This window comes from Chenopodium album, chromosome 4 (assembly GCF_948465745.1).
Source record: "Chenopodium album chromosome 4, dcCheAlbu1.1, whole genome shotgun sequence".
Lineage (NCBI taxonomy): Eukaryota > Viridiplantae > Streptophyta > Magnoliopsida > Caryophyllales > Amaranthaceae > Chenopodium > Chenopodium album.
Genome location: NC_137837.1, coordinates 26,387,286 through 26,409,370, shown reverse-complemented (window position 1 = coordinate 26,409,370; position 22,085 = coordinate 26,387,286). Strand labels below are relative to the sequence as shown.

The following is a 22,085-nucleotide window of genomic DNA, read 5'->3' as shown; positions in this document are numbered from 1 at the left end:
TGTGTAATTATAATTATTGATTTATGGGTTTTGATTTTATTGTTTGAAATTAATTTAATTAGTATCAAATTGTATTTTTATGATTAAACTTTATAATTTTAGATTTTATAAATGTCATAATTTTCAGATTTTGGAAATTTTATAACCTAGGGTTTTTAATTATTGAAAATCATGATTTTAGAGTTTTTATGAACAATTGATTTAGGGCTTTTATAGTAATGATGATTTGAAATTTTGGTGATTATAACTACTGATTAGTTTAACTTAATTCCAGATTATTTTGAACACGTAAATTCGTGTTTTAATTTTTAGATTTCCGTTTGTTAATATTAATCCCGTTTTAATCCCGATCAGGTTCTGAACTCATCCGATTTTAATAAAAAAAAAAGTAGTGTTTTCCATGTAGAAACAACGTTTTAATAAAGACACATTACCTTTGGTAGTGACCACCAGCCTTTCATGGCCAAATTCAGCCTCTAAATATGATTTTCGGGCAGTTTTTAATTTTAACGAAGTTTTTTATGCTTAAATTTTATCCTTGAATTTGATTAATAAAATTAATTATGTTTAAAGTTAATTAAGCATAAATATATGTTTTAATTGAAGTTTTAAGAGGTTTAATTTTTCATCATATTATATTGTTGGAAATTACTTGGGTTAGTAATATTAATTGTTGGTTGTTTTTTAGGAAGTGATTATTTCCTAGGAGACTTTTAATTGAGTATTAAAGTGATGTATTGATAAAGTTTTTGAAGGGTTTTTATTTAATCTAAAGTGCTGGAAATAGTGTCTAAGTACTACTTTTAATGTTTTATAAAGAGGGTTCAATCACCCATTAAAAAGGGAGATTATTAGGGGTTTTTAAATAATTTTCAGATTTTTATTGAACTTTAAACTTGCTGTAATTTCATGTATAAGAGTGTATTTTAAGGTTTTTATGAAGAAAATTTAAAGAAATATATATATATGCTTTTAATTTTAACTAAAGGGAAGGTTTTAAAGTGTTGTTTAATTGGATTTTGAAGGTTTTTAAGTAAGTTAGTATTGATGTAAATTTGATTGATTGGGTATTGATCGAGATGTTATTGTTTGGTTAGGGGAGTAGTTTATTGAAGGTGATTTCTAGTTTTAAAGTGGCCAACCGAATTGTTTACACAAGGTACGTACGAGTTACGAAACCTTGATTTTGAGGTGCATGTTTAAGGACGGATCGAGAACTTAGTATCATGTATAGAGAAGACTGAGCTAAATTGTTTGGTTATACATTGTGATTTCCGTATATTGTGTATGAGGCATGTTTGAGATATTAAGTATATGACTACAGTTGTGGGTGATGTATAAGTGATTGTCTTATCAATTGAATATGTTATGATTAATTAAAGGTTATGGATTCTTGGTTGTCTATAAGTGGAATTAATTTTGATAATGGTTCCATGAGGTTAATTTTTAATACTCTTTCATGAATTAATTATGATTTGAGTAGAGGAAGTTCATTAAAGTCTTTTAAGACGAGATTTAGGATTTGAAGTGCCCTATGCACTTAAGGTGTTTATACACCGAGGTAGTTAAATGATTCAATACTAAATGTTGCTTGTCACTAATAAATCAAGAATTGAAATTGGAAAATTGTTTTACTTGATTGGATTGATTGTATTGTTTGCATATGAGTCATCACCAAGTCTAAACTTGTAAATCACGTAAAGTGCAAGATGGATGAGCAATAAAACTCTGGATTGGTGCACATCTGGAGTAATGACAATCAGGGGTTGGGGTACATGGGGTATTAGTCGTGTACTTTTCTCGAGGCCGTCTGATCTACGAATCTCTTATTTCAAATATATTTTTTTAAAACTAGGAGTTATGTGAGATCTCATACTAACTACGGTCACGGAGTCGCGCCCGTGGTCGTTGGATGTTTATTGATGTTTCCGAAAGGAGGAATGGGGTTTTTCTTCTATTGATGTTCCAAATGGAGCATGGGTTGGACGACCTTGTCTATTGCTTAATCCAATGAAATAAATAAATAAGTTAGCTACTATCAACTAGTGAAGACTTAATAAAATTGATAGTTGAGTCGTGTGTCGAGTCTATAATTTAATGATGCATGATGTTTGATTATTAGTAACATGTTAGATATTTCTTAATTTATTTCGCAGCTTGTATGTACTCAGCTTTGCTGATTGCGTGCTTTTGTGTGTGTCTTTCTTTGGTCATGGCCTTCTCCTTTCAATGACCCTGTGACGATCCAATTTTTACACTTGTAATATTGGGGAGCAGATTAACCACAGGTTCTTACACATTCAGTATTCGCATCATAGTTGTGGGATTTTGAGTGGAGTGTTGGTTACTTTTCACTACTTATTTTGCTACTTACTTTTGAATTCATTAATTAAACTCAATTTCCTTTTATACTATTTTATCTAATTTGGGTTTTGAATAAGGGTCTTAATGATTCCAAGTTGTAATATTTAATTTGGTTTTGGTTATTGGTTTTAAAACTTATTTATAACTAAGTTAGTTTTTCCGCTGCTATTTTCTGATAAAGCCTTAACGTTTGAACACGTGGCGGTAGAACGCCAGTAATTCTCTTGAATATTGTTCAGGGTCCTCACAAGTTTAAAGAGAGAACTATTGGGGTGTTACAGTGCATTATTTTCTTGTGCATAACCTATATGTGTTTCCACTAACCGTTTGTTTGACTTGTGAATGAGTCTAAATAAACTTATTAATGACTAAAGGACTTTGCTAAATTAATTACTTAATTAATAAATGATTAAAGTCTAAATAAATTGATCAAACTTGACTTAGTAGGACTTTAGGCTTGTCCCTTTAGAGTAAACTACTGGAAACAGTCCCAGACCAATGTTCCAGCAATGGCACAAAAGAACCTTCTAGATTATTCTACGGTCACTAGTCTTAGCACACACTTTGTGTATATGTGACCAATAAGTTTTAGTGACATGCTAGGATTTGTTATTAATCTTGTTAGTATCATGCCTAGGATCTTGCTAATAATATTATTATGCTTTGAGATTGAGATTATTATTATTATTATTATTATTATTATTATTATTATTATTATTATTATTATTATTATTATTATTATTATTATTATTATTATTATTATTATTGTTATTATTGTTATTTTTTATGTTGCTTGATATTATTGTTATTGCTTGATCACGCCTTTTATGCATGTTTAAAGGGAATTTGTACTTGTAATCACGCTTAATAAGATAATTAATAATCTTGTTTAGGCTAATATGATTATAATTCAAGTGATAGTCAATAATAGATTTGTTTGTGTATTAATATTCAACCAACATAGATTGAACAAGTTTAGGGTTAACCTAATGATTGCATGTTAGTCAGAAAACACACATGAATATGAGAAGAATAAAGTAGAGGCCTATGTTTAGGGCAGGTTTAATCTCTTTTAGGTTGGATTTTTACCTTCATCCCCGAATATCCAGTCATGGTTTCAGACCACTATGGAGTTAGCGATCTCATGGATCGTGAAGGGGTGTAACCTTCACCCTGTGAACGGTTTACCAGTTCCTAAAACTTATTGGCAACTCTTTTACTCTAGCTTCCTTCCCTTTGGACACCACCATGCTTAAATGTATGATCACAGTGGGGCTAAAGTGTGAGATGCTTGAAATATTCCCTACAGTTACACCCCGCCATTCATAATCCATGAGATTACTAACTCCATATGGTTCGAAACCACGAAAGGAGGATCGGGGATGATGGTACGAAGTAAGTCATGAAGTCACATTCGCCCATATTGGCCTCTACTCGATTCTTATTGTGAAAGTGATTCCTGTAATCTCAAAGGCATGCAAACAAAATATTCAATTTGCGCCAAACTATTATTATATGCTAATTTGGTTGAATATTAATGCAACATATAATTCTAAAATATCGTGATCACTTGATCAAACAACAAGATTAAAAAGGAACCTAAACCGGTCATGCAAATTATCTTATTAGTCGTAATTTTCAATTACATATTCCTTTTAAACATGCAATATGATGATCAATAAATAATATAATAGAATAAACATTAATATTGGAAGGAAATTAAAAATAAATTGTTAGTCAAATCAAATAATAATATTCCTAATCATGATATTAGCAATATAAAATAATAAGAGTAATTAAGTGAAATAATTACTCACTTTTCGCGTTTCCTTGAATTCCTACATCATGAATAAATTATTAATAACTTCAATAAAAATATAAATTAAATGAAAATTAAAAATTAAATAAAAAGTAGAGTTTATTTGGTCCAAACCCTCAGTCAATTCTACCTTTCACGCCTTGGTTTAAGTATAGAATTTCGGGTCAAGTATGGACTCCTTAGAGTGCTTAAGGGAAGTATTATGGAAGAATAGGGAGGTTGGTGTTTAGGCTAAAGAGGGAGAAGAGAATGATTTAGTGATCAATCTTGTTTATGATTGAAAAAGGGGTGATATGACCTCTATTTATAAAGAAAAAAGAAGGGCCGACCGGTCGAAGAATCAAGAAAAGATCGAATTTGAATCGGAATAAAACTGTTGTGATGGACAACAGTTTTTGCGGTTATTGTTTTTATCATATCTTTTGATCCAAAAATCGACATAAGATAAATAATATGTCATTGGAAAGTTGTTGAAGTCTACTTTATAACCCAATTGAAATAAGATTAAAATATTTTGTAGAATAATAGATATGGCTGAAATAGTGGGACTGTGTCAGTTTTGGATAGAGTTTGATGTTTCATTCATATCTTTTTTGTTATAGATCGGAATTAATATTATAATATATCATTGGAAAGATAATTTCAAGGGATATCCAACCATTTAAGATTTGGATAAAAACTATGAGGCACAATAATAAAATTTGTCTATCTTTGAACGTTTTTCAATTTGAATAAAATTAGGACTTTCAAAAAGAAAAGTTTTATTCAATTTCAAACTCTTTAATCTTGTCTTTTCATAAAGGATGATTAAGATCTTTTAGAAAATTAAAGAAGCTTCTAATTAATCCTAATTTTTTTTAGGAATGGGATTATATCCTTTGGACCCTCCACATGATCATTGGGTCGGAGGTAAGGTGGGCTTCGGTTTGGTTTAGGCTCAGTTTATTATTTTGGCTATAACTTATTGGTTATAACTCGGATTTAGGCTTATTATATATCGTTGGAAAACTCTTTTCAAGCCCCATCCAACTATTCCAAAATTGGACCCAAATTATGGACCAATATAAACTAGTATAAACGTTTCTATAAAAATGACATGAAATGAATGATTTTAATTAAGGGACACAAAATGAATTATTTTGGGTTTAAATGCACGAAAAGAGGAAAATTAGTTATGGTTTGGGGAAATTGGATAGGAATTGGGTTGGTTTATGAAATGTATTGGGATTGAATATGGATTCAAGCACTCCAAGATTAAATACTCAACCCAACCAATAATGGCAATGAAAGGTTGTTCATCATCGGGTTTGGTTTTGGAGAGACATTTTTAGGTGTCCACACTATCATACACTTTCAAAGGAACGTTAGGCATTGTCCTGGGAAAAGCGTCTCTCAACGCCTTCATTGGACCATCTACTTCCATCGAAATTGCTACTGACATCAACATATCCGGGGAGGGATGCACCGATGGCAGGAACGAATTCATTTGGATCTCCGCTTTGTTCGCCACGGGGTGCACCGCTACTAGATCGAGTTGGACCATTCATCGGATAATCCACTAGGGCTGAGTACATTGGTGGGATTTTGGTCACCAAAGTGATCAGAAGTCGAAGAGGATTTGTCATAGTTTTCACTAGAGATCACCGTATCCTTGAGAGCAGTAGGGGTATGTGAGACAATAGAAAATTGAGGACTTGTACCCTTACTAAGTAACTCTTGTCGAACATTAGGGGAGACAATAATATCTTTTCCTGCCAAATTAGCACCAGCAGAATTGATATTTTCCTTATTATTATTGGATATCAAGGGTCCAATTGGGAAACGACTGTTCGAATTAATCAAACCTCCCCTAGCAGTATTGTAAGTTTCCTTATGAAGTCCACTTTCTTGTCTTTGATAATATTGTCTATATTTTGAAGAGATTGACCCAAATCAATTGTAGATTTTTTCGAGATATCCATCTCCATCTCTTTTGCCAAGTTGTTTCCCAAAAGATTATATTTTCCTCCCAAAGAAATATCCTCTCCTAAATTTATGGCACCTTCCAGCTCATGACTAATTCCCATAGTCAAATCCTTGACCTCCCCTTCTTTATTTCCAGCCGTATTATTCCTTTCTAGCAGATCCTCTTCACTTACCATATCCTCAACTTGGTTCAAAATTTGAAATCGAGATCCACTTGAGCCAACCCCACCCTGTTTACCATTAGCCACCTGGTTAACATCCTTACTATTCAAGTTCTTAGCCCTCTGAGTTTGTTTGTCCTGGTTCGAATGACCATCCTCCTTGGATTTTGGAACCTCAACAGCTTTCTTGGCACCTTCTCCTCTATTCTTTGGAACATATTTCCTGTTATTTCTTAAGCCATACTAATCACATTCTTCTGGCCTTGGTTGGTTCTGCACAATTGAATTAGCTTCTCCAACCTTGATGTTATTCCTTTCTCCATTCTCATCAACCCCTATCACCATAGGACAATCATTATCCTTGTGGCCAAGCTTACCACATTTAAAGCAAATTTTCTTTAGTCCCTCATATTGAATCTTCCACACTTGCTCATTGAGTTTGAATTTGTACAATAAGGGCTTCAAAAGGTCGATTTCAATGCTGAAACAAACAAATTGGCCTCTGCTCATGGACTATGTGTGTCGATGCTTATCACTCTGCCTATTTTGGACCCTATTCTATGAAGAAACTTCTTATCGAAGTACTCCACTAATAGTTGAGGAATTCTAACCCATGCTGTGAGGAATTTGCTCGGAGTTTCATCCGCAACAAAATTTGGCACCCATTTCCTAATCGTTAAATAACTGTCCCCAATAATCCAAGGTCCATTAGTGAGAACGTATTGATTATCCTCCATACTTGTGAATCGAACCACATGATATGCAAAACCAACATCTGTCAAGGAGATATCACCTTTTAAGGACCATTTCAATCGCAAACGTTTAATGAAAACCTCATAGCTTAGTTTTCTATCAAACAATTTAATTATTAAAGCATTCTGCCACGACAGCCTCAATCGCCTTTTATCCTCCTGTGACAATAGGAAATTCAGGCAAGACTCATCATTGATTCACATTCCAATGGAATATCATCGTCTGATTTACATTCAGCTTCCCAATTGTCATTATTGGAACCTAGCAGTCCCATCCCATTAGAGCCCTTATCTATTTGACTATATGGCAATTTCGACTTGGTGAGGATCCACCAGGGGATCCTCATCATTCCTTTGCACCATCTTTGTATCCATTCCATAATCAGGTTGATTAGGGATACCTTGAGGAGAATTCTCCGGAGTTCGTTTGAATTTCTTATTCGATCTTCAAATTTGGTCAGTCTCTTCGCTCGACAGTTCGTTCGCTCTCCATTTTTGATATATGTTCAAAAAAAATATAAGATGAATCTAATTTAAATATAAGTTTATAGCAAACCTTGATCAAGATATAAATCCAACTCCATCACTTCAAACAACACATTTCTCTTTATCACGCCTGATAACTTTGGAACCTGTGAAACTAGGGGTGAAAGTAGTTTGGATAAAAACTGAAAACCGATCCAAACCAAACCGAACTAGAAATTCGGCTTGGATTCGGTTCCAAAATCCTGAAACCGAAATATTTCGGTTTGGATTCGGTTCTGGGTCCTAAAAAACCGAAAACCGAAATCCAAACCGAAATGTTTAAAGCCCATATAGATTCCATCCCAATTCCCCTACATATATATAGCAAACCCTAATTTTCTCCTTCATTTTTCTGACTTTCAGCCACCTTCACTCCTCAATTCCTCTACTTCCTCACCAAAACCCTTCATTTCCTTCACTCCGGACATCGTATCTCACCACCGTATCTCACTCCGGCCACCGTATATTGTCTCCTTGGTCGAATATCAGTTCCTTTCTTCAGATCTGGTGTTCGTAGACTTCGTACTCCCTCAATCCGCGACGCGCCACCACCTTCTGTCGCCACCACCTCTCTCAGTCACTCAAAGGTAAGGATTTTTTTATTTACTCCTCTTTTCCTCTTTCATTTGTTTTTTTGAATTGGGAATTTGAATTATGTTCGAATTAGGAATTTTGAGTTATTTCTGGGAAATTAATTTATTATGTTCGAATTGTGAAATTGAGTTATTAATTTATTATGTTCAAATTGGGAATTTTGAGTTATCTCTGGGTTATTATGTTCGAATTGATTCCATTCAAATTGGTGATGTTTTGTTCAATCTTTATAGTGATGTTTTGTTCTGTTATGTTCAAATTGGTGAGTACTTATGTTATTTTTGATATATTCATTATTTTATGAGCCTTATTTTTGTAGTATAATGATTAATTATCATATGTTTTTTTTTTCATTATGTCATATATATTATGTAACTTGTTTATTTTTTGAATGTTAGACTTGAAGAATATGAAAATTACTAATCCAATCAACCCAAACTTGGTTGAGCTTGATTGAATGCATGAAGAGTACGCTGCCAAGAAGAAGAAGCTAATGCCAGATTTGAATGAAGCTGCTGCCAATCTGTCATACTGTCATTTTATGTTTAAGACTATTGTTGTGTTTGACTGTCTGTAATTTTTATTTTGGCTGGACAAACTTAAGTGTTGTAATTCATGACATTAATTGTGGTGGTGGAAGCTTTGTCTAAAAATTTATGTTTTGTTCAGGAACAGGTACAAAAATTAGGTCTTTAAAAGGCCCAAAACTATTTGTCCAATAACAGCCCAGAATTCAAGGCCCAAAAAAACAGCCCAAAGAAATTCGGTTCGGTTTGGATTCAATATCCAAAACCGAATTATTTCGGTTTGGATTCAATATCCAAAACCGAATTATTTCGGTTTGGATTCAATATCCAAAACCGAATTATTTCGGTTTGGATTGGATTGGATTGAATCCAAATTCGGTTTGGATTCGGTTTCAAAAATCCAAAACCGAAATAATTCGGTTTGGGGTATAATCCAAACCGAATACCGAACTTTCACCCCTATGTGAAACTACATGGCTTTGGCCATCCATGTAAGTTTGAGCAAGCTACAAAATATATCTTCCAAACTACTCCTTCCGTTTTTTTTATTTGCATCACTTTCCTTTCATGGATGATTTTTTTTAATTTTTTTTTTATTTTTTTACTTGCATCACTTCTATTTATTGTAACTTTATACTATATTTTATTATTTATCTCTTTTACTTTAAGCTCCACTCAATTAGTTTATCATTTTCTCTCTCATGGCCCCCACTACTCTCTCTCACATACTTTCACTTTCATGATCCCCACACTACTTTTACTATAATAAATTATTCATCCACTCACATTATTATATTATACCAAATTTATTATCCTAAAACTCCGTGCAAACAAAAGTGATGCAAAAAAAAAAAAAAAAAGAGAGGGAGTAGCTAGCTTTTTGCTCCATATTCATGCTTATGTGCAAGTTAGGACTTTTGTTCTACCGCAGTTGATGCTCTTATTCATTACAAACAAGTTTTGAAGTTAATATGTTTTGAACAAGTAATTTCGAGTGATAATAATAACAATTTGGGTACAAATGGACTGAGTAATTACGACTTCAGGTAATATCAAGTAATTTTTGGATATCAATGATTTTGATTAAAAGGTTTTTTTCTAATAAAATGGATGATTGATAACTAACTTTCAAATCAATTATATAAGACCTTTTGAATTCGAGGCTTATCGACTCAAATCAACTTGAATCAGACTCAATTTAACTTGAAATTTTCGGATCGAGTCAGTTTTTAATACCAACAATTGAGTTGATATTATAGGCGTGTCATTAATATTCGTCTTAGATCTATATTTTTCTTTTTCCCCCTTTCGATCTTTTTCACGTTTGCGCTGCACCCCTTCCCCCTCTTCTCTCTCCTCCATTGAAGCGTACTCTGAATTCTCCATTGAAGCGGCTTCGAAGCTTTTTACCTTCAATTGAAACAGCTTCTAAGGTAAGATGTTTCATATTTCTATCATCGAATTACTATTTCACAATCTAGTGTTTAATCTTTAATTTAATTTTTTCAGTTATAGTCAATTTAGGGTTCTTCTAAGTTGGATTATTAAACCGTTGATTGTAATTACTGAAGTTATGAAAGATTATATTGAGCGATCTCGTTGCTATAATTTTGCAATTCATATTGTTAAGGAAGAAAAATTTAGCGTAATTTATCGAGTTTAGTTTGATAATTGAGTCAACTTTGGTTGTTAATGAGTTGCAGGCTTTGGTTTATATAACTCTTTAATGTCAGGCAAAGCCATGAAAATAGAAATTTTTTTCTTGGTTGTTTACGGGTTTGTTTTGCATATATGTGATTTTTTTTATCTTGCTCAATTTGGGTTATTTAAAAAAAAAACCTAATTTTTTTGGTTGAGCTAGGGTTTTGAATTTTTTAGGTAATTATGTTCGTTTGCTTACTTGATTTGTGATACTCTAGTTGTTTGTTAGTTGCTTAATTTGATTAATTTGTCTGTTTTTTTTGGCATGATTTAGCTGATATTTATCGAATTCAATTGGGTTTATTAATTATGTTTATTACTTGCTTTAAATTATTATTTTATTAGATTTTTGCTGATTTATGGAAAGATGATTAGTCGAATATTGATGTGTGTTTAATCTTTGCAAGCAATTTTTTAGTAAGGAAAGTAGGTATCTTGGGACACTTTGGGTGGAGAAATAAGTAAATAGCCTTTTTTGTTCTTAATTTATTTATTTAATGTGTATCATGGCTTCATTTATTGCTATTTTTGACAGATTGTTTGCTAAATTCTGGTCTGAGTTATGGGCTTATTGGATTGTGGGTTGTGTCCTTGACTTGGTACTTGAGGAATCATGGGTCGTTGATGGGCTGATACTTTAGCTAGTTAAGTTGTTCTGGGGTAGAAGTTTTTAAGTTTTACTGGACATGAGTTAGTATTGGACTTGAGCTAATGGCTGGAAATGCAAAGTTTGAATTGAGTTCTGCCAGTCCGGATAATTCAGGCTTTTCAGGGAGCTATTCAAATGGACAGCGAAGTAGTTATGCGGGTCCTAGTTTGGATAGGTCCGGAAGCTTTCGTGAGGGAAGTGATGGTAGGAATTATAGCTCTGGCACATCGAAAATGAATGCTTCACCGATGGCCGATTTGCCACCATTATCCCAGTGTTTGGTACTGGAGCCCATTACAATGGGAGATCTGAAAAATATACGGGCAGGTGAATTGAAGAGGGCATTAGGTTATTCCTTTGGTAATGCCTCTGAAGATAATTCTTTTGGAGCAGGTCATGCTAAGCCTTCACCAAATTTGGCTACTGAAGAATTGAAACGCTTAAAAGCAGGTGTTTATGAAGGATCTTTGAAGGCTAGGTACTTATTAATGCTAAATGCATGCATATAATTCAGTGGTCTTATATCGTTTTGATGATTTTGGTTATACTATCTCCCTTTGGAGTATTATATTTAAACCCAGTAAATTTATGCAGGAGAAACATTCATGTGCTGAAAGTTATACTGATGTTATCCTTTTGTCTTTTTATTTATTCATCTATAGTGTTAGCATTGTATTTGTGCTTCAAATGTGGGTGTCTTTTTGCTTAGATTTGATTATATGCTTAAAAGAGGTATGCTAATGCTAAATGCAGGACTAGGGTCAAAAGATTGGATGATTCGTTAAATAAATTGAACAAGTATTTTGAAGCTTCAAACTCAAAGAAGCAATTGCCAAACGAAAGATCAGGTGGTTCAAACTTGCTGAAGATGGGAGCCCAGTCACATCGAAACTCGGCAGATCTCGCAACCCAAAAGTTAGAGGACAGAAGTAAGAACATGGGTCTCAATAAGCGTGCCCGAACACCAATGGGGGAAATGCGGGTATGTATATACCATACACCAAGTTATATTCCTTTTTCTTATGTAGTTCAATCCTTTGGCTATGCCATTTAATTTGTTGTAATTTTATTCTTTAGTGGGGTGCCTAGCTAGCTATGTCTAGGGAACTCTTTCGGTTTGGTCTTATGTTTCAAATTTATTTGTTGACAGTATTAATGTGGAAAAAATATGTAAAGAAATATTTTTGCAGGAGTATAAATGTCAGCACACTATTCTTAAAAATTTGAAAAAAGGCAATTAACATAACCGAGGGAAAACAAATAAAAAAACATTTTTAGCGGTATAAATGTCCGCACACTATTCATAACATTAACGAGGGAAAAAAAATAAACAAATATTTTTATGGTATACATATCCGCACACTATTCAGAAGAGTTTGCTTGAACTTTTAAAAAGGTAGGGAAGTATAATATGCGTAGTAATTTTATTGGCATAATCAATGACTGATTGACTGTGCTTTATTTTTTCTGATCGCTGAAGACTGAAAGATACCTTTTTGAATCTCACATATATTGATGATTAGAAATATAAAGGAGGGCACATCTCTTGCCTTTTCTGTCAAAATGACCTTTTACATTCCAAGATCCTAGTTCTGTTTCCATTATTAACCTTTTGTTTAGATTGTCCTCAATCTGTTTATTTTAGTTATTAGTTGCTGTAATCTATGGGGTTTGTTGGGGAAATTTGCCCTGCTCTTATTTCCAGTGGCTTTGAGTTATGTTGACAGTTGTGCTTTGCAACTGTTGATGTATCTGTATAACTTCCATTAATTTTTGGTTGTTTAAAATAAAATTTTCAGTCAGAAGGACGGAGCAATGGAGTCCCAAGGCAACATTTAGTGATGGGAAAGGATAAAGATGGACCTAAGGAGGGTAGCTCTGAACTTGGTGAAGAAAAAATTCGCAGATTACCTGCTGGTGGAGAAGGATGGGACAAAAAAATGAAAAGAAAACGTTCAGTAAGTAGTGTATTCCCTAGGTCGGTTGATGGTGATGGAGAGCTTAAGAGGACCATGCACGGTAGGCTTGGCAGTGATTCTGGAATTCACTCTTCTGATGCTCTTGGCTTCAGGTGTTTTACTATTTCTTCGATCTAAAAGTTCGGCCTCATGTCTTCTAATATATTATATGGCTGAAAAGCTTCTATATTTTCTTGGCCATTGTATATTGCACTCCTCTTGCTGCATGACTAGTAATAACAATAATAAGGCCTTGGCGCTGGATTAAATTTGTGCAGGAAGGAACTGTAGGATACGATCCTAAAACCCTCAGGAAGACTAACTGAAAACGTTTTTGAGTACTCCATAGCAGCCTTTACAGAACTCTAGGCACCAGCATTGTTACTGTGACTTTCGGGTTAACATATATGTGTCATGTCAATATGTCATTAGTCTACCACCTGTAATCTAAGAATGCTTTTCTATGTGGATAGGAAAAAATTGCACCAGGAGCATATAGTTGATTTAATTGTTAGGTACCTAGACCTGATAAAAAATTATCTTGCTCCCGATGAATACTTTTTTTTTTTTAAGAAAAAAATTTTCTTTTAATAAATTCATGGGTCAATCTCTTAATTCTACAATGTCCTTTCAAGATTTTAGATCAGCCTTGTTAGTTGTATTTCACATGCTCAATCTTCATAAAAATTGGCAAGATGAACTCTATCGATCGTGGAGATTGAGTTTGACACCGGCCAAGTTTGGCATTTATTCTTGAGAATTTTTTCTTTCCATGACTGTTTTGCATTTAATTCAGCTGTGAAAGTTTATATTTTGTAGATCCGGGTCTTCCAATGGTACTAATGGAAGCAACAAGTTAGAAAGAGCTCCATCACCTGTGAGCTTGAGCGGTCGTATGACACCTAAGAATGAATTGGACAAGACTTCTCTTTCTAGGGAGCTTACTGGAATGAACAAGGAAAGATTACTGCCAAAAGGAAATTCTAAGTATGTAATAGCTCCAATTGTTTGGATACCAACTGCTTTGAATTGGATTTTTATGATCCTATTTTTGTCGCAGTTTAAACTGCATGCTGATCTAGTTTTTTTTAAATGATGACCTCTCATCTTTGTATCATTTAGGTTAAATATGCGTGAGGATTCCCATGTGTTCAGCCCTGGTTCCATTACGAAGGGCAAGGCTTCAAGAGCTCACCGAACTGGTCCTGCCTCAGTAGGAAATTCATCTCCGAGCTTCTCGCGAATGTCTGGGGCAGCAGAAGACTGGGAACAACCCCTTAATGTAAATAAGGTCCATTCTTTGGCTGGAGTGAATAATCGTAAACGTCCCCTACCCTCAACTGATTCATCATCTGGAATGGCTCAATGGGTCGGTCAAAGACCACAAAAAATTTCCCGTAATCGGAGAACAAATATTGTGTCTCCTACTTCCAATCATGATGAAGCACAGATTTCATCTGAAGGATGCACTCCGAATGATTTTAGCACCAGAATATCTGGCTCTGTGAATGGGTCATTTCCTGTCAGAAATATAATGAGTAGCTCACAGCAGCTAAAGGCTAAACTTGACAACTCATCTTCTCCGGCAAGATTATCTGAAGGTGAGGAAACCAGTGCTGTTGACAACAGACTCAAGGATAAAGAGCTTGGTGGTTCTGAGTTGGATGATAAAAGTTCCAACTCTCATCAGCATGCTAGTCCTTCTGGCTTGTTCACAAAGAAGAGCAAATTGCTTGTGAAGGATGAAATTGGTGATGGTGTACGTAGACAAGGTCGAAGTGGGAGGGGCTCTTCCGTGCCAAAGGGTAGCATGTCTCCTTTAAGGGAGAAGCTGGATAGTCCAACAATGGGAAAACCTGTTAGGAGTGCAAGGCCTGGTTCTGAGAAGAATGGAAGGTGAAGACTTTTTAAGTGATCAAGAGTTTACCCGTTTTTTAATGTAACATGGTTAGACTGATATTTTATTTTCTCTATGTACTGCAGTAAGTCAGGCCGTCCTCCGCTTAAAAAGCAATCAGATCGTAAGGGATTTACCCGTCTTGGACCTCTGCCAAACAGTAGCTCTCCAGATTTCACAGGTTTGACATCTATTTGGTGTGTAATCTTTGCTAATTGTTTTTTGTAAAAACTGAATAGACATTTCTCTCAAGAGCAAAGGCAGTGGTTAATTTTTAACATCAGAGTTAAGGAAAGAATTAAGTTCCAAGCTGATTAACCAGTCAATTGAGGTAATTTTGTGAATGCCGTGTATACATTAGACTTAGACCATTATTATACTTGATGCTTAGTACATAAGGTGTTTTGCTGATATATTCTGAGAAAACCACCTTTGTAACCATAGTGTGATTTTCTCATAAAATATGAGCAAAAACATTTCATATACTTAGCACCAAATATAACAATGTCCTAAGACTATTACTACCTCCGTTTTTTTTAGTTGCCACGTTTTGACTTTAGCACTATTCACAAACTCCCCTTTGACTGTGTTTTGTGCTTTATACGTAATGGAAAATATAGTCATGTGGGATCTTGTTAGATTCGTCACGATATATATTTACAAAATATCAACTTTTTATATTTTTTGCTTATCGGTAATTAAAAATATGAATAGTTGAAGTTGTGGATTGGCAAACGTGACTAAAGAAACGTGTCAACTAAAAAGAAACGGAGGAAGTATTTACATGACCTTTACAAATTTGCAAGAAATAGATGCGAGTACGTGACCATTTCAGGAATATTGTTTAAATTGTTCATCATAGAACATTTGATTATTTCTGCCATGATATAATAAAAGAAGTGTTTTTCACTTGAGCTGTTTGCCTGTCCCTAAAATAAAATTTATTTTGCTCCTGAAATTGATTGTTCATACAATTAAATATACTATATTTGTGGCATTATTGTGTTTGTCTAGAGTTAAAGTAATATTTAAAGGATATTAATTGCTGACTTGGTTGACACTTGATTTTTACTTGTGACTGTGATCAGTAAGCATGGGCTACTTGTGCCTGTCACTTGTATGACCAACGTGCTTTTTGTGTGCTGTTTCAGGTGAATCGGATGATGACCGTGATGAACTTTTAGCAGCGGCGCAGTTTGCTTGCAATGCCAGTTGTATGCCTCTATCTGAATTTTGTGTGATTTGTAATTTAATGTGGATTCGTTTTCACAAATGGTGTTTGATTTTGCAGATAATGGTTGTTCTTCTTCATTTTGGAAAAGAATGGAACCCCTTTTTAATTTTAGACCAGAGGATAAATCCTTTTTGGAAGAACAGGTGATTTTGTCGTGTATAATTTGTGTACTATGTGTTTAGCAGAAGCTCCTGTATCTGTTTGATTGGAATTTGAATTCTTGTTTGCTGTTGTTGGTGGTTATGCACATGTAACAGCTAAAAATTGCAGAGGATCGTTCAAATGAACGTGAGTCGACAAGCTTTGGCGATTTTACTCTGGTATGTGCTTCTAGCATAGATTAATTTTTGATAGTTAAGTAAGTTGGTCAAGCACCTTTCTAGTGCCTGTTTCACATGCCTAGAGAGATTTGTCAAAGTAAATTCCTAATTGAAGTAATTATAACTGTTTTTCTTAGCTGTAAAATATGTCGCTATAGGTGGTGTGTGCTACTGTAAAGTATGTCACTACTGGAAAATGTTCAACTTCGGCTTTTAGAAATATATAGGGCCTTTATCCCTAAATTTCTGGATGATAAATATAAGAGTCTCATTCATAGAAGGCAGAGGGAGATTTTTGTGGCACTAAGATTCCTTGCATATCTATTTTACTTACCTTTTTGTTGGTCTCTTTGATTGCAAACTTGAATACTAGGTTTTAGGTTGTTATAATTGTTATTTTACTTACCTTTTTGTGGCACTTGTTTTTTTTTTTTCCTTTTTTTTGTGTGGATTGCTTGCTACATCATATGCTGTTACTCTGTTATTTTAAGGTGGCACAGTATTCTAGTTTTTAATGTTAACTCTATATATATATATATACTCTTAAAATGCATGTGGTTACTGTTCATCCTCGTCTTGCAGAGAAATGTTACTGAAGTAGAACATTTTCGGACACAAAGTTTTGTTTCCGGAGAAACCAAGATATGCACTCTGGACAATGGGCTGACAGAATCAGCCAAGACAGGAGACTTCATTAATCACTGTCAGGATTATGATTCTTCATGTAGAGGATCAGACTCTCAAAAAGGGCCTAACAGCCTCACCCCATTATACCAGAGAGTCCTCTCTGCTCTCATTGTTGAAGATGATTTTGAAGACTTTGAAGAACACCATTTTCTTAGCAATGCTGCTTCTCTAGCTAATAGAGATGATCCATGTATGGCTGATAGAATATCTTGCAATGGCAATGCCAATCATAGGTTCTCAAATATCCACGTTCCTATGCATGATGAAATTGAGGAAGATGATTACGGTTTTACACACTCTGTTGGTCAGGCCGGTCCTGTGCTTCACAGAAATGACACAAATGGGTCACTAGCTATTCATATGAATGCTTCTGGTAATTCTTCATATGAATGTGAATATGACCAGATGTGCATGGATGATAAACTGCTGCTTGAGTTGCAAAGTATTGGCTTATATCCAGAGACTGTGGTATGTATTTGTTTCAGCATCTAAAGTTGAACCTTTTGTATTTCTCTTTTGGTCTTGCTCCAACCTTGAGGTTATTTGACATTAGCCTAAATCCTTTGTATGCAAGTCCATACATGTGATGCTTGGTAGCATTCTGAAATTAAATTGCTTTTATCTTTTCCTTTCAGCCTGATCTAGCAGAGGGAGAGGAAGAGTTGATTAATCAAGACATCGTCCAACTTAAAAAGCAACTTTCCTCGCAGGTTGATTTCTCTGTCCTTAGATTCCAGATTATTTGCTTTTGTATGTCGATGATGCAGTTCTGCTTTGACAAAATAGCACTTTCTTTTAATCCACCAATTGATTATCTCGATCTTTTCTTTTTATTCCTGATTATCTACCATTATGTGAAAATTACACTGCAAAAATATAATTTTTTCTAACGAGTACTATGCATTAAAGAAATAAATAGCTTGCCTAGGTTTAGTTAGTTTTCTGTAGGCCCTAATGCTACACTTGAGATCTGTTTTGGGCAAGATCAGTGCATTTACAATAGTTTACTGTAATTTCTCTTTTCTTGAATAGTATTTTCTTCATCTGTAATTTGCATTATATTACTGTGATTCTGTAGGCCATGGAAAGGAAAGCATACTTGGACAAATTAAATAAAGCTGTAGAAGACAAGGATGTTGAAGGGCGGTAAGATTATTGACTTTTTGCTTACCATCTGGAGTTAACTGATGTATGTGCTACAATTAATCTTTATTTAATTTTTTCAGGGACCTTGAGCGGCTTGCAATGAACAGGTTAATTGAGTTGGCTTACCGAAAGCTTCTGGTACTTTTTTCCCCTTATTGGCCATATTGTTTATCTTGAAGTTATTTCTAGGTGGTTTTGTTGATAACTTGATATTAGTGATTACCCCTGCTTGTTTGGTGTGTATATCAATTTAATATTATGTCTCTACTTCTGTAGGCTACAAGTCTATTAATGCATTAAAGAATGGGTGCTTTAAGTAGTTTGTTGATGGGAAGCAATTGAATGTTAGTGCGTAGTACTTTGTCCGTCCATAAATATAAGTCCCATTTTCCTTTTACTCACATTTTTAGGAAGGTGAATAACGGAAGAAGGTTGGGTTTGGTACATTGGTTTCATTAAAGGTGAATTAAAAAAGAGGGTGGGATTTGGTTGATTATTGGCAAATATAATAAATAAGAGATGAAGAGAGTGGGATTGGTTGATTAAAATTAAATAACAATGTGACAGTGAATAAATGGCACTTTTATTTGGAGACAAGATGTTTGGGTGAAATGGGACCTTTATATTGGGATGGGAGTAATATTTGAAACAAAAAACTTCGACTTATATCAAGAATGAAGTGAAAAAAAAAAAAAAAGAAAAAGAAAAAAGAGGATGCTTATCAGAGACAGAAAGATTCTTTTTGATGAAATGTGCAATGGCGGAGGTTTCTATTGTGCCATTTTCTTGCTGTTGTGAACGAGATACAACGTAAAAGCATCACTTGTTTGTACATGGATTATGTTTAGGTGCCTGTCCTGTCATTGCCAACTTTTGTTACCTTCATGTAAATTGGATAAATACAGCAAATTTATTTAGTTATTCTATGATAGTTATGTTTTGGATCCTTTGTCTACCATTGTACTCTTGTGTGAACTGTGTTGTTGGAGTTTTTCTGTGGTTAGATTTCAAAGTTAGATGACTGATATCTAAAATCTGATTCAAAAGAATGGAGGTTCAACCCCAAGCGCAACTCTTAGATTTGTGATATTACATCTCTAGAAAGAGGTGAAAGTTATAGGATCAAATAAGTGTGTTTACTATTATATTGAATATTTAGTACTAGTTGTGGAATTGAAGTGTTCACTATCATATATGTATAATTTTTTTATTATTTGATACATAAATATGATATATTTCATGTTCTCATCAGGCAACACGTGGAAGCAGTGCTGCTAGAATTGGGATCACTAAGGTCTCAAGACACGTGGCCTTGGCCTTCATTAGAAGAACCTTGGCTAGGTGTCGGAAATTTGAAGACGCAGGGAAGAGTTGTTTCAGTGAGCCTTCTCTTCGTGATGTTCTTCTTGCTGTACCTAGCAATAACACGGGAGTCGCCAGTGGCATCCAAGCAGAACAGAACATGCGATTGGACTCTAGATCATCAGGTATTATTTTAGTATACATCCGATCAAACTAGCTTGTTAGCTGTAGTGAATATAAATCTTGTCTATCTGGGACTCTGGTTTAACTCATACCACAAATATGTACCTAGCTGGTCTCTTGTATAAAGACTATTTAAACAAAAGAAGTAAAATTTTGAAGTCACTGCAAATTAATTATCATCCTCTCTTCCACTTAAGTAGGATAAAAACTCTATTTTTAAAAAAATTGTAGGATGAGAAACTGTTTAACTGAACTCATGGAGTCTGAAAAGTCCCTTGGCCACAAGTTATCATTTTTATCGACATATCCCCTTGAAAATAACTTTCTGCTTTTAATGTTTACAGGAGCATACCTTACTGGTCCTGAACAGCTTGACTTTCAAAATGATAAATCTGGTAGGGGTCCATTTGATGCATATGAAGCTCTTTCTCATCAGTCTGACCATGCTTTTGCAAAGAATGGACCTATATTGAACAGAGGCAAGAAGAAGGAAGTGTTGCTTGATGATGTTGGTGGAAATACTGCCCTAAGATCAACAGCAACTCTTGGATCATCGCTTTTGGGTGGAGCAAAGGGAAAGAGAACTGAAAGAGATTCCGGTGCCAAAGCTGGCCGCCCTTCAATATCTAATTTGAGGGGTGAACGGAAAACAAAGTCGAAACCTAAGCAAAAGGCTGTGCAGTTGTCTACACATCCAGTCCAACCTTCAGCTAATGTTTCCAGTGACATGGTTGGTAATAATAGTAATAGGAAACGTGAAGGGTTAATCTCTCCTGGAAACATTCTTGATTCATCCAAAGAGTGCAAAGATGTTATGGACCTTAGTAGCTTGCCCTTAAGTGAAATAGACTCGATTGAAGACCTTAGTGTAGCGAATGAATTCGAAGGACATCAAGATCTGAGTACTTGGTTAAATTTTGACGAGGATGGTTTGCAAGATCACGACTCTATGGGTCTTGAAATACCCATGGATGATCTATCTGAGTTAAATATGCTTATGTGAGGACAAGACACTGTACATTTCTAGCTTAAGTTGATGATAATAGTTTGATTGCTGGGAAGGAAGCCAGCTGTGTAATTTATGCCTCAGGAAATCAGCACTTGTAAATTATGCCCATTCTTTTTGTATACTTAGGTTTAGATATCACGAAAATTTGTTTATGTGATTTAAATAGTTCCACCCTTGTAACAAATCACAGATTTTACTAATAGCAATCATTTCATAATCTTTTTCCCCCCTTTTGTTTTTGTACTAGCTTGCTTCCATTTGTACATAATTTGATATTTCATAGAAATAAAATAATAAAGTTGAATTGATTTTATATTTTCTTTTCTTGCGGAACACATTATGCTTTCTTTTTTATTAAATGTACCACTTTTAAAATTGCGGACTCCTAAATAATTTTTGGAGTAGAGAGATAGAGAGAGAAATAATAAAGAGGGTCCATGTGATATGTGAGAGAGAATTTATCGACTAAAGTAAAAGTTATATTCCCTCTGTGTTTTAATAAGGGTTACATTTTCTTTTTTTACAAAAACCTACATTTTAATATTGTATCTCTCTTCTCTCATGTTCCTCACCCAAATCCACTACGTTATTATTATTATTATTATTATTATTATTATTATTATTATTATTATTATTATTATTATTTCTTCTCACTTGCATTCATTACTTTTCAATAAAGTATTAACCCTTACAATATTTTAATACTCCAACTACCCTACTTACCTCTTATTTTATTTAAGTCAATTAAATTACCTAAAAATATGTGCGGTCAAAGTGTAACACTTATTAAAATACGAAAGGAGTACATTTATATTAAAACTTCCATACATATAGAGTGATGCCTCTAATAAAGCGGATGAAGTATTATGAAATTACAAACTGACATGATTCAGATGAATATCTTAAGAGCTAACATGACTATATGGAGAAAATTTGTCAATTATTGCCTCCAAAAACGGGTCTTTGTCAATTACTACCCTAAAAAATTGCTAATTACTATCCTTAAAATTGATTATTGTCATGATAAATGTCTTTTCCCATTTTCTTGTGACTTAAAATAATATAATGACATCATTTTCCAGCCAAATTGTAATTATTGGCTTTTAAATTCTACTTAATTAAAAAATCCCCTTTGTTGCTCCACCTCCGGTAGCCCCTTTACACCATACCCTTTATTCTTCCCTTTTTCTCATAGGGTTTTCGTTTAATTCGACTGCAAAGCCATTGGAAATTGTGGTGTTGGTGTTGGCGAAATCTCCATTGAAATAACTTGAAGACGAAGATGAAGGTAA

The 22,085-nt window shown here is 34.3% G+C and overlaps 1 protein-coding gene and 1 long non-coding RNA gene across 2 annotated transcripts; both read left to right on the top strand.

The window, feature by feature from the left end:
- The first annotated feature begins 7,769 nt into the window (after window positions 1–7,769).
- On the top strand, window positions 7,770–8,842 carry LOC145626881 (uncharacterized). The gene is made up of 2 exons (XR_014111134.1): window positions 7,770–8,173; window positions 8,579–8,842. It is a non-coding gene; the product is annotated as an uncharacterized LOC145626881 (long non-coding RNA).
- Window positions 8,843–9,982: 1,140 nt separating this feature from the next.
- LOC145629064 (uncharacterized) lies at window positions 9,983–21,022 on the top strand. The gene is made up of 16 exons (XM_081681542.1): window positions 9,983–10,140; window positions 10,944–11,535; window positions 11,811–12,039; window positions 12,857–13,128; window positions 13,835–14,002; window positions 14,138–14,911; window positions 14,999–15,093; window positions 16,064–16,126; window positions 16,204–16,289; window positions 16,404–16,466; window positions 17,049–17,621; window positions 17,789–17,863; window positions 18,232–18,299; window positions 18,380–18,437; window positions 19,552–19,786; window positions 20,129–21,022. The coding sequence occupies exons 2-16, from the start codon at window positions 11,120–11,122 to the stop codon at window positions 20,785–20,787; spliced, it is 3,834 nt and encodes a 1,277-aa protein (XP_081537668.1). The 5' UTR covers window positions 9,983–10,140; window positions 10,944–11,119; the 3' UTR covers window positions 20,788–21,022.
- Window positions 21,023–22,085: the final 1,063 nt, after the last annotated feature.

Coding starts and splice junctions, on each gene's coding strand:
- LOC145629064 (XM_081681542.1), top strand. CDS start 11,120: ATGGCTGGAAATGCAAAGTTTGAATTGAGTTCTGCCAGTCCGGATAAT. Junction 14,003..14,137: donor CTGCCAAAAGGAAATTCTAA/GTATGTAATAGC, acceptor TGTATCATTTAG/GTTAAATATGCGTGAGGATT. Junction 18,300..18,379: donor GACAAGGATGTTGAAGGGCG/GTAAGATTATTG, acceptor TAATTTTTTCAG/GGACCTTGAGCGGCTTGCAA.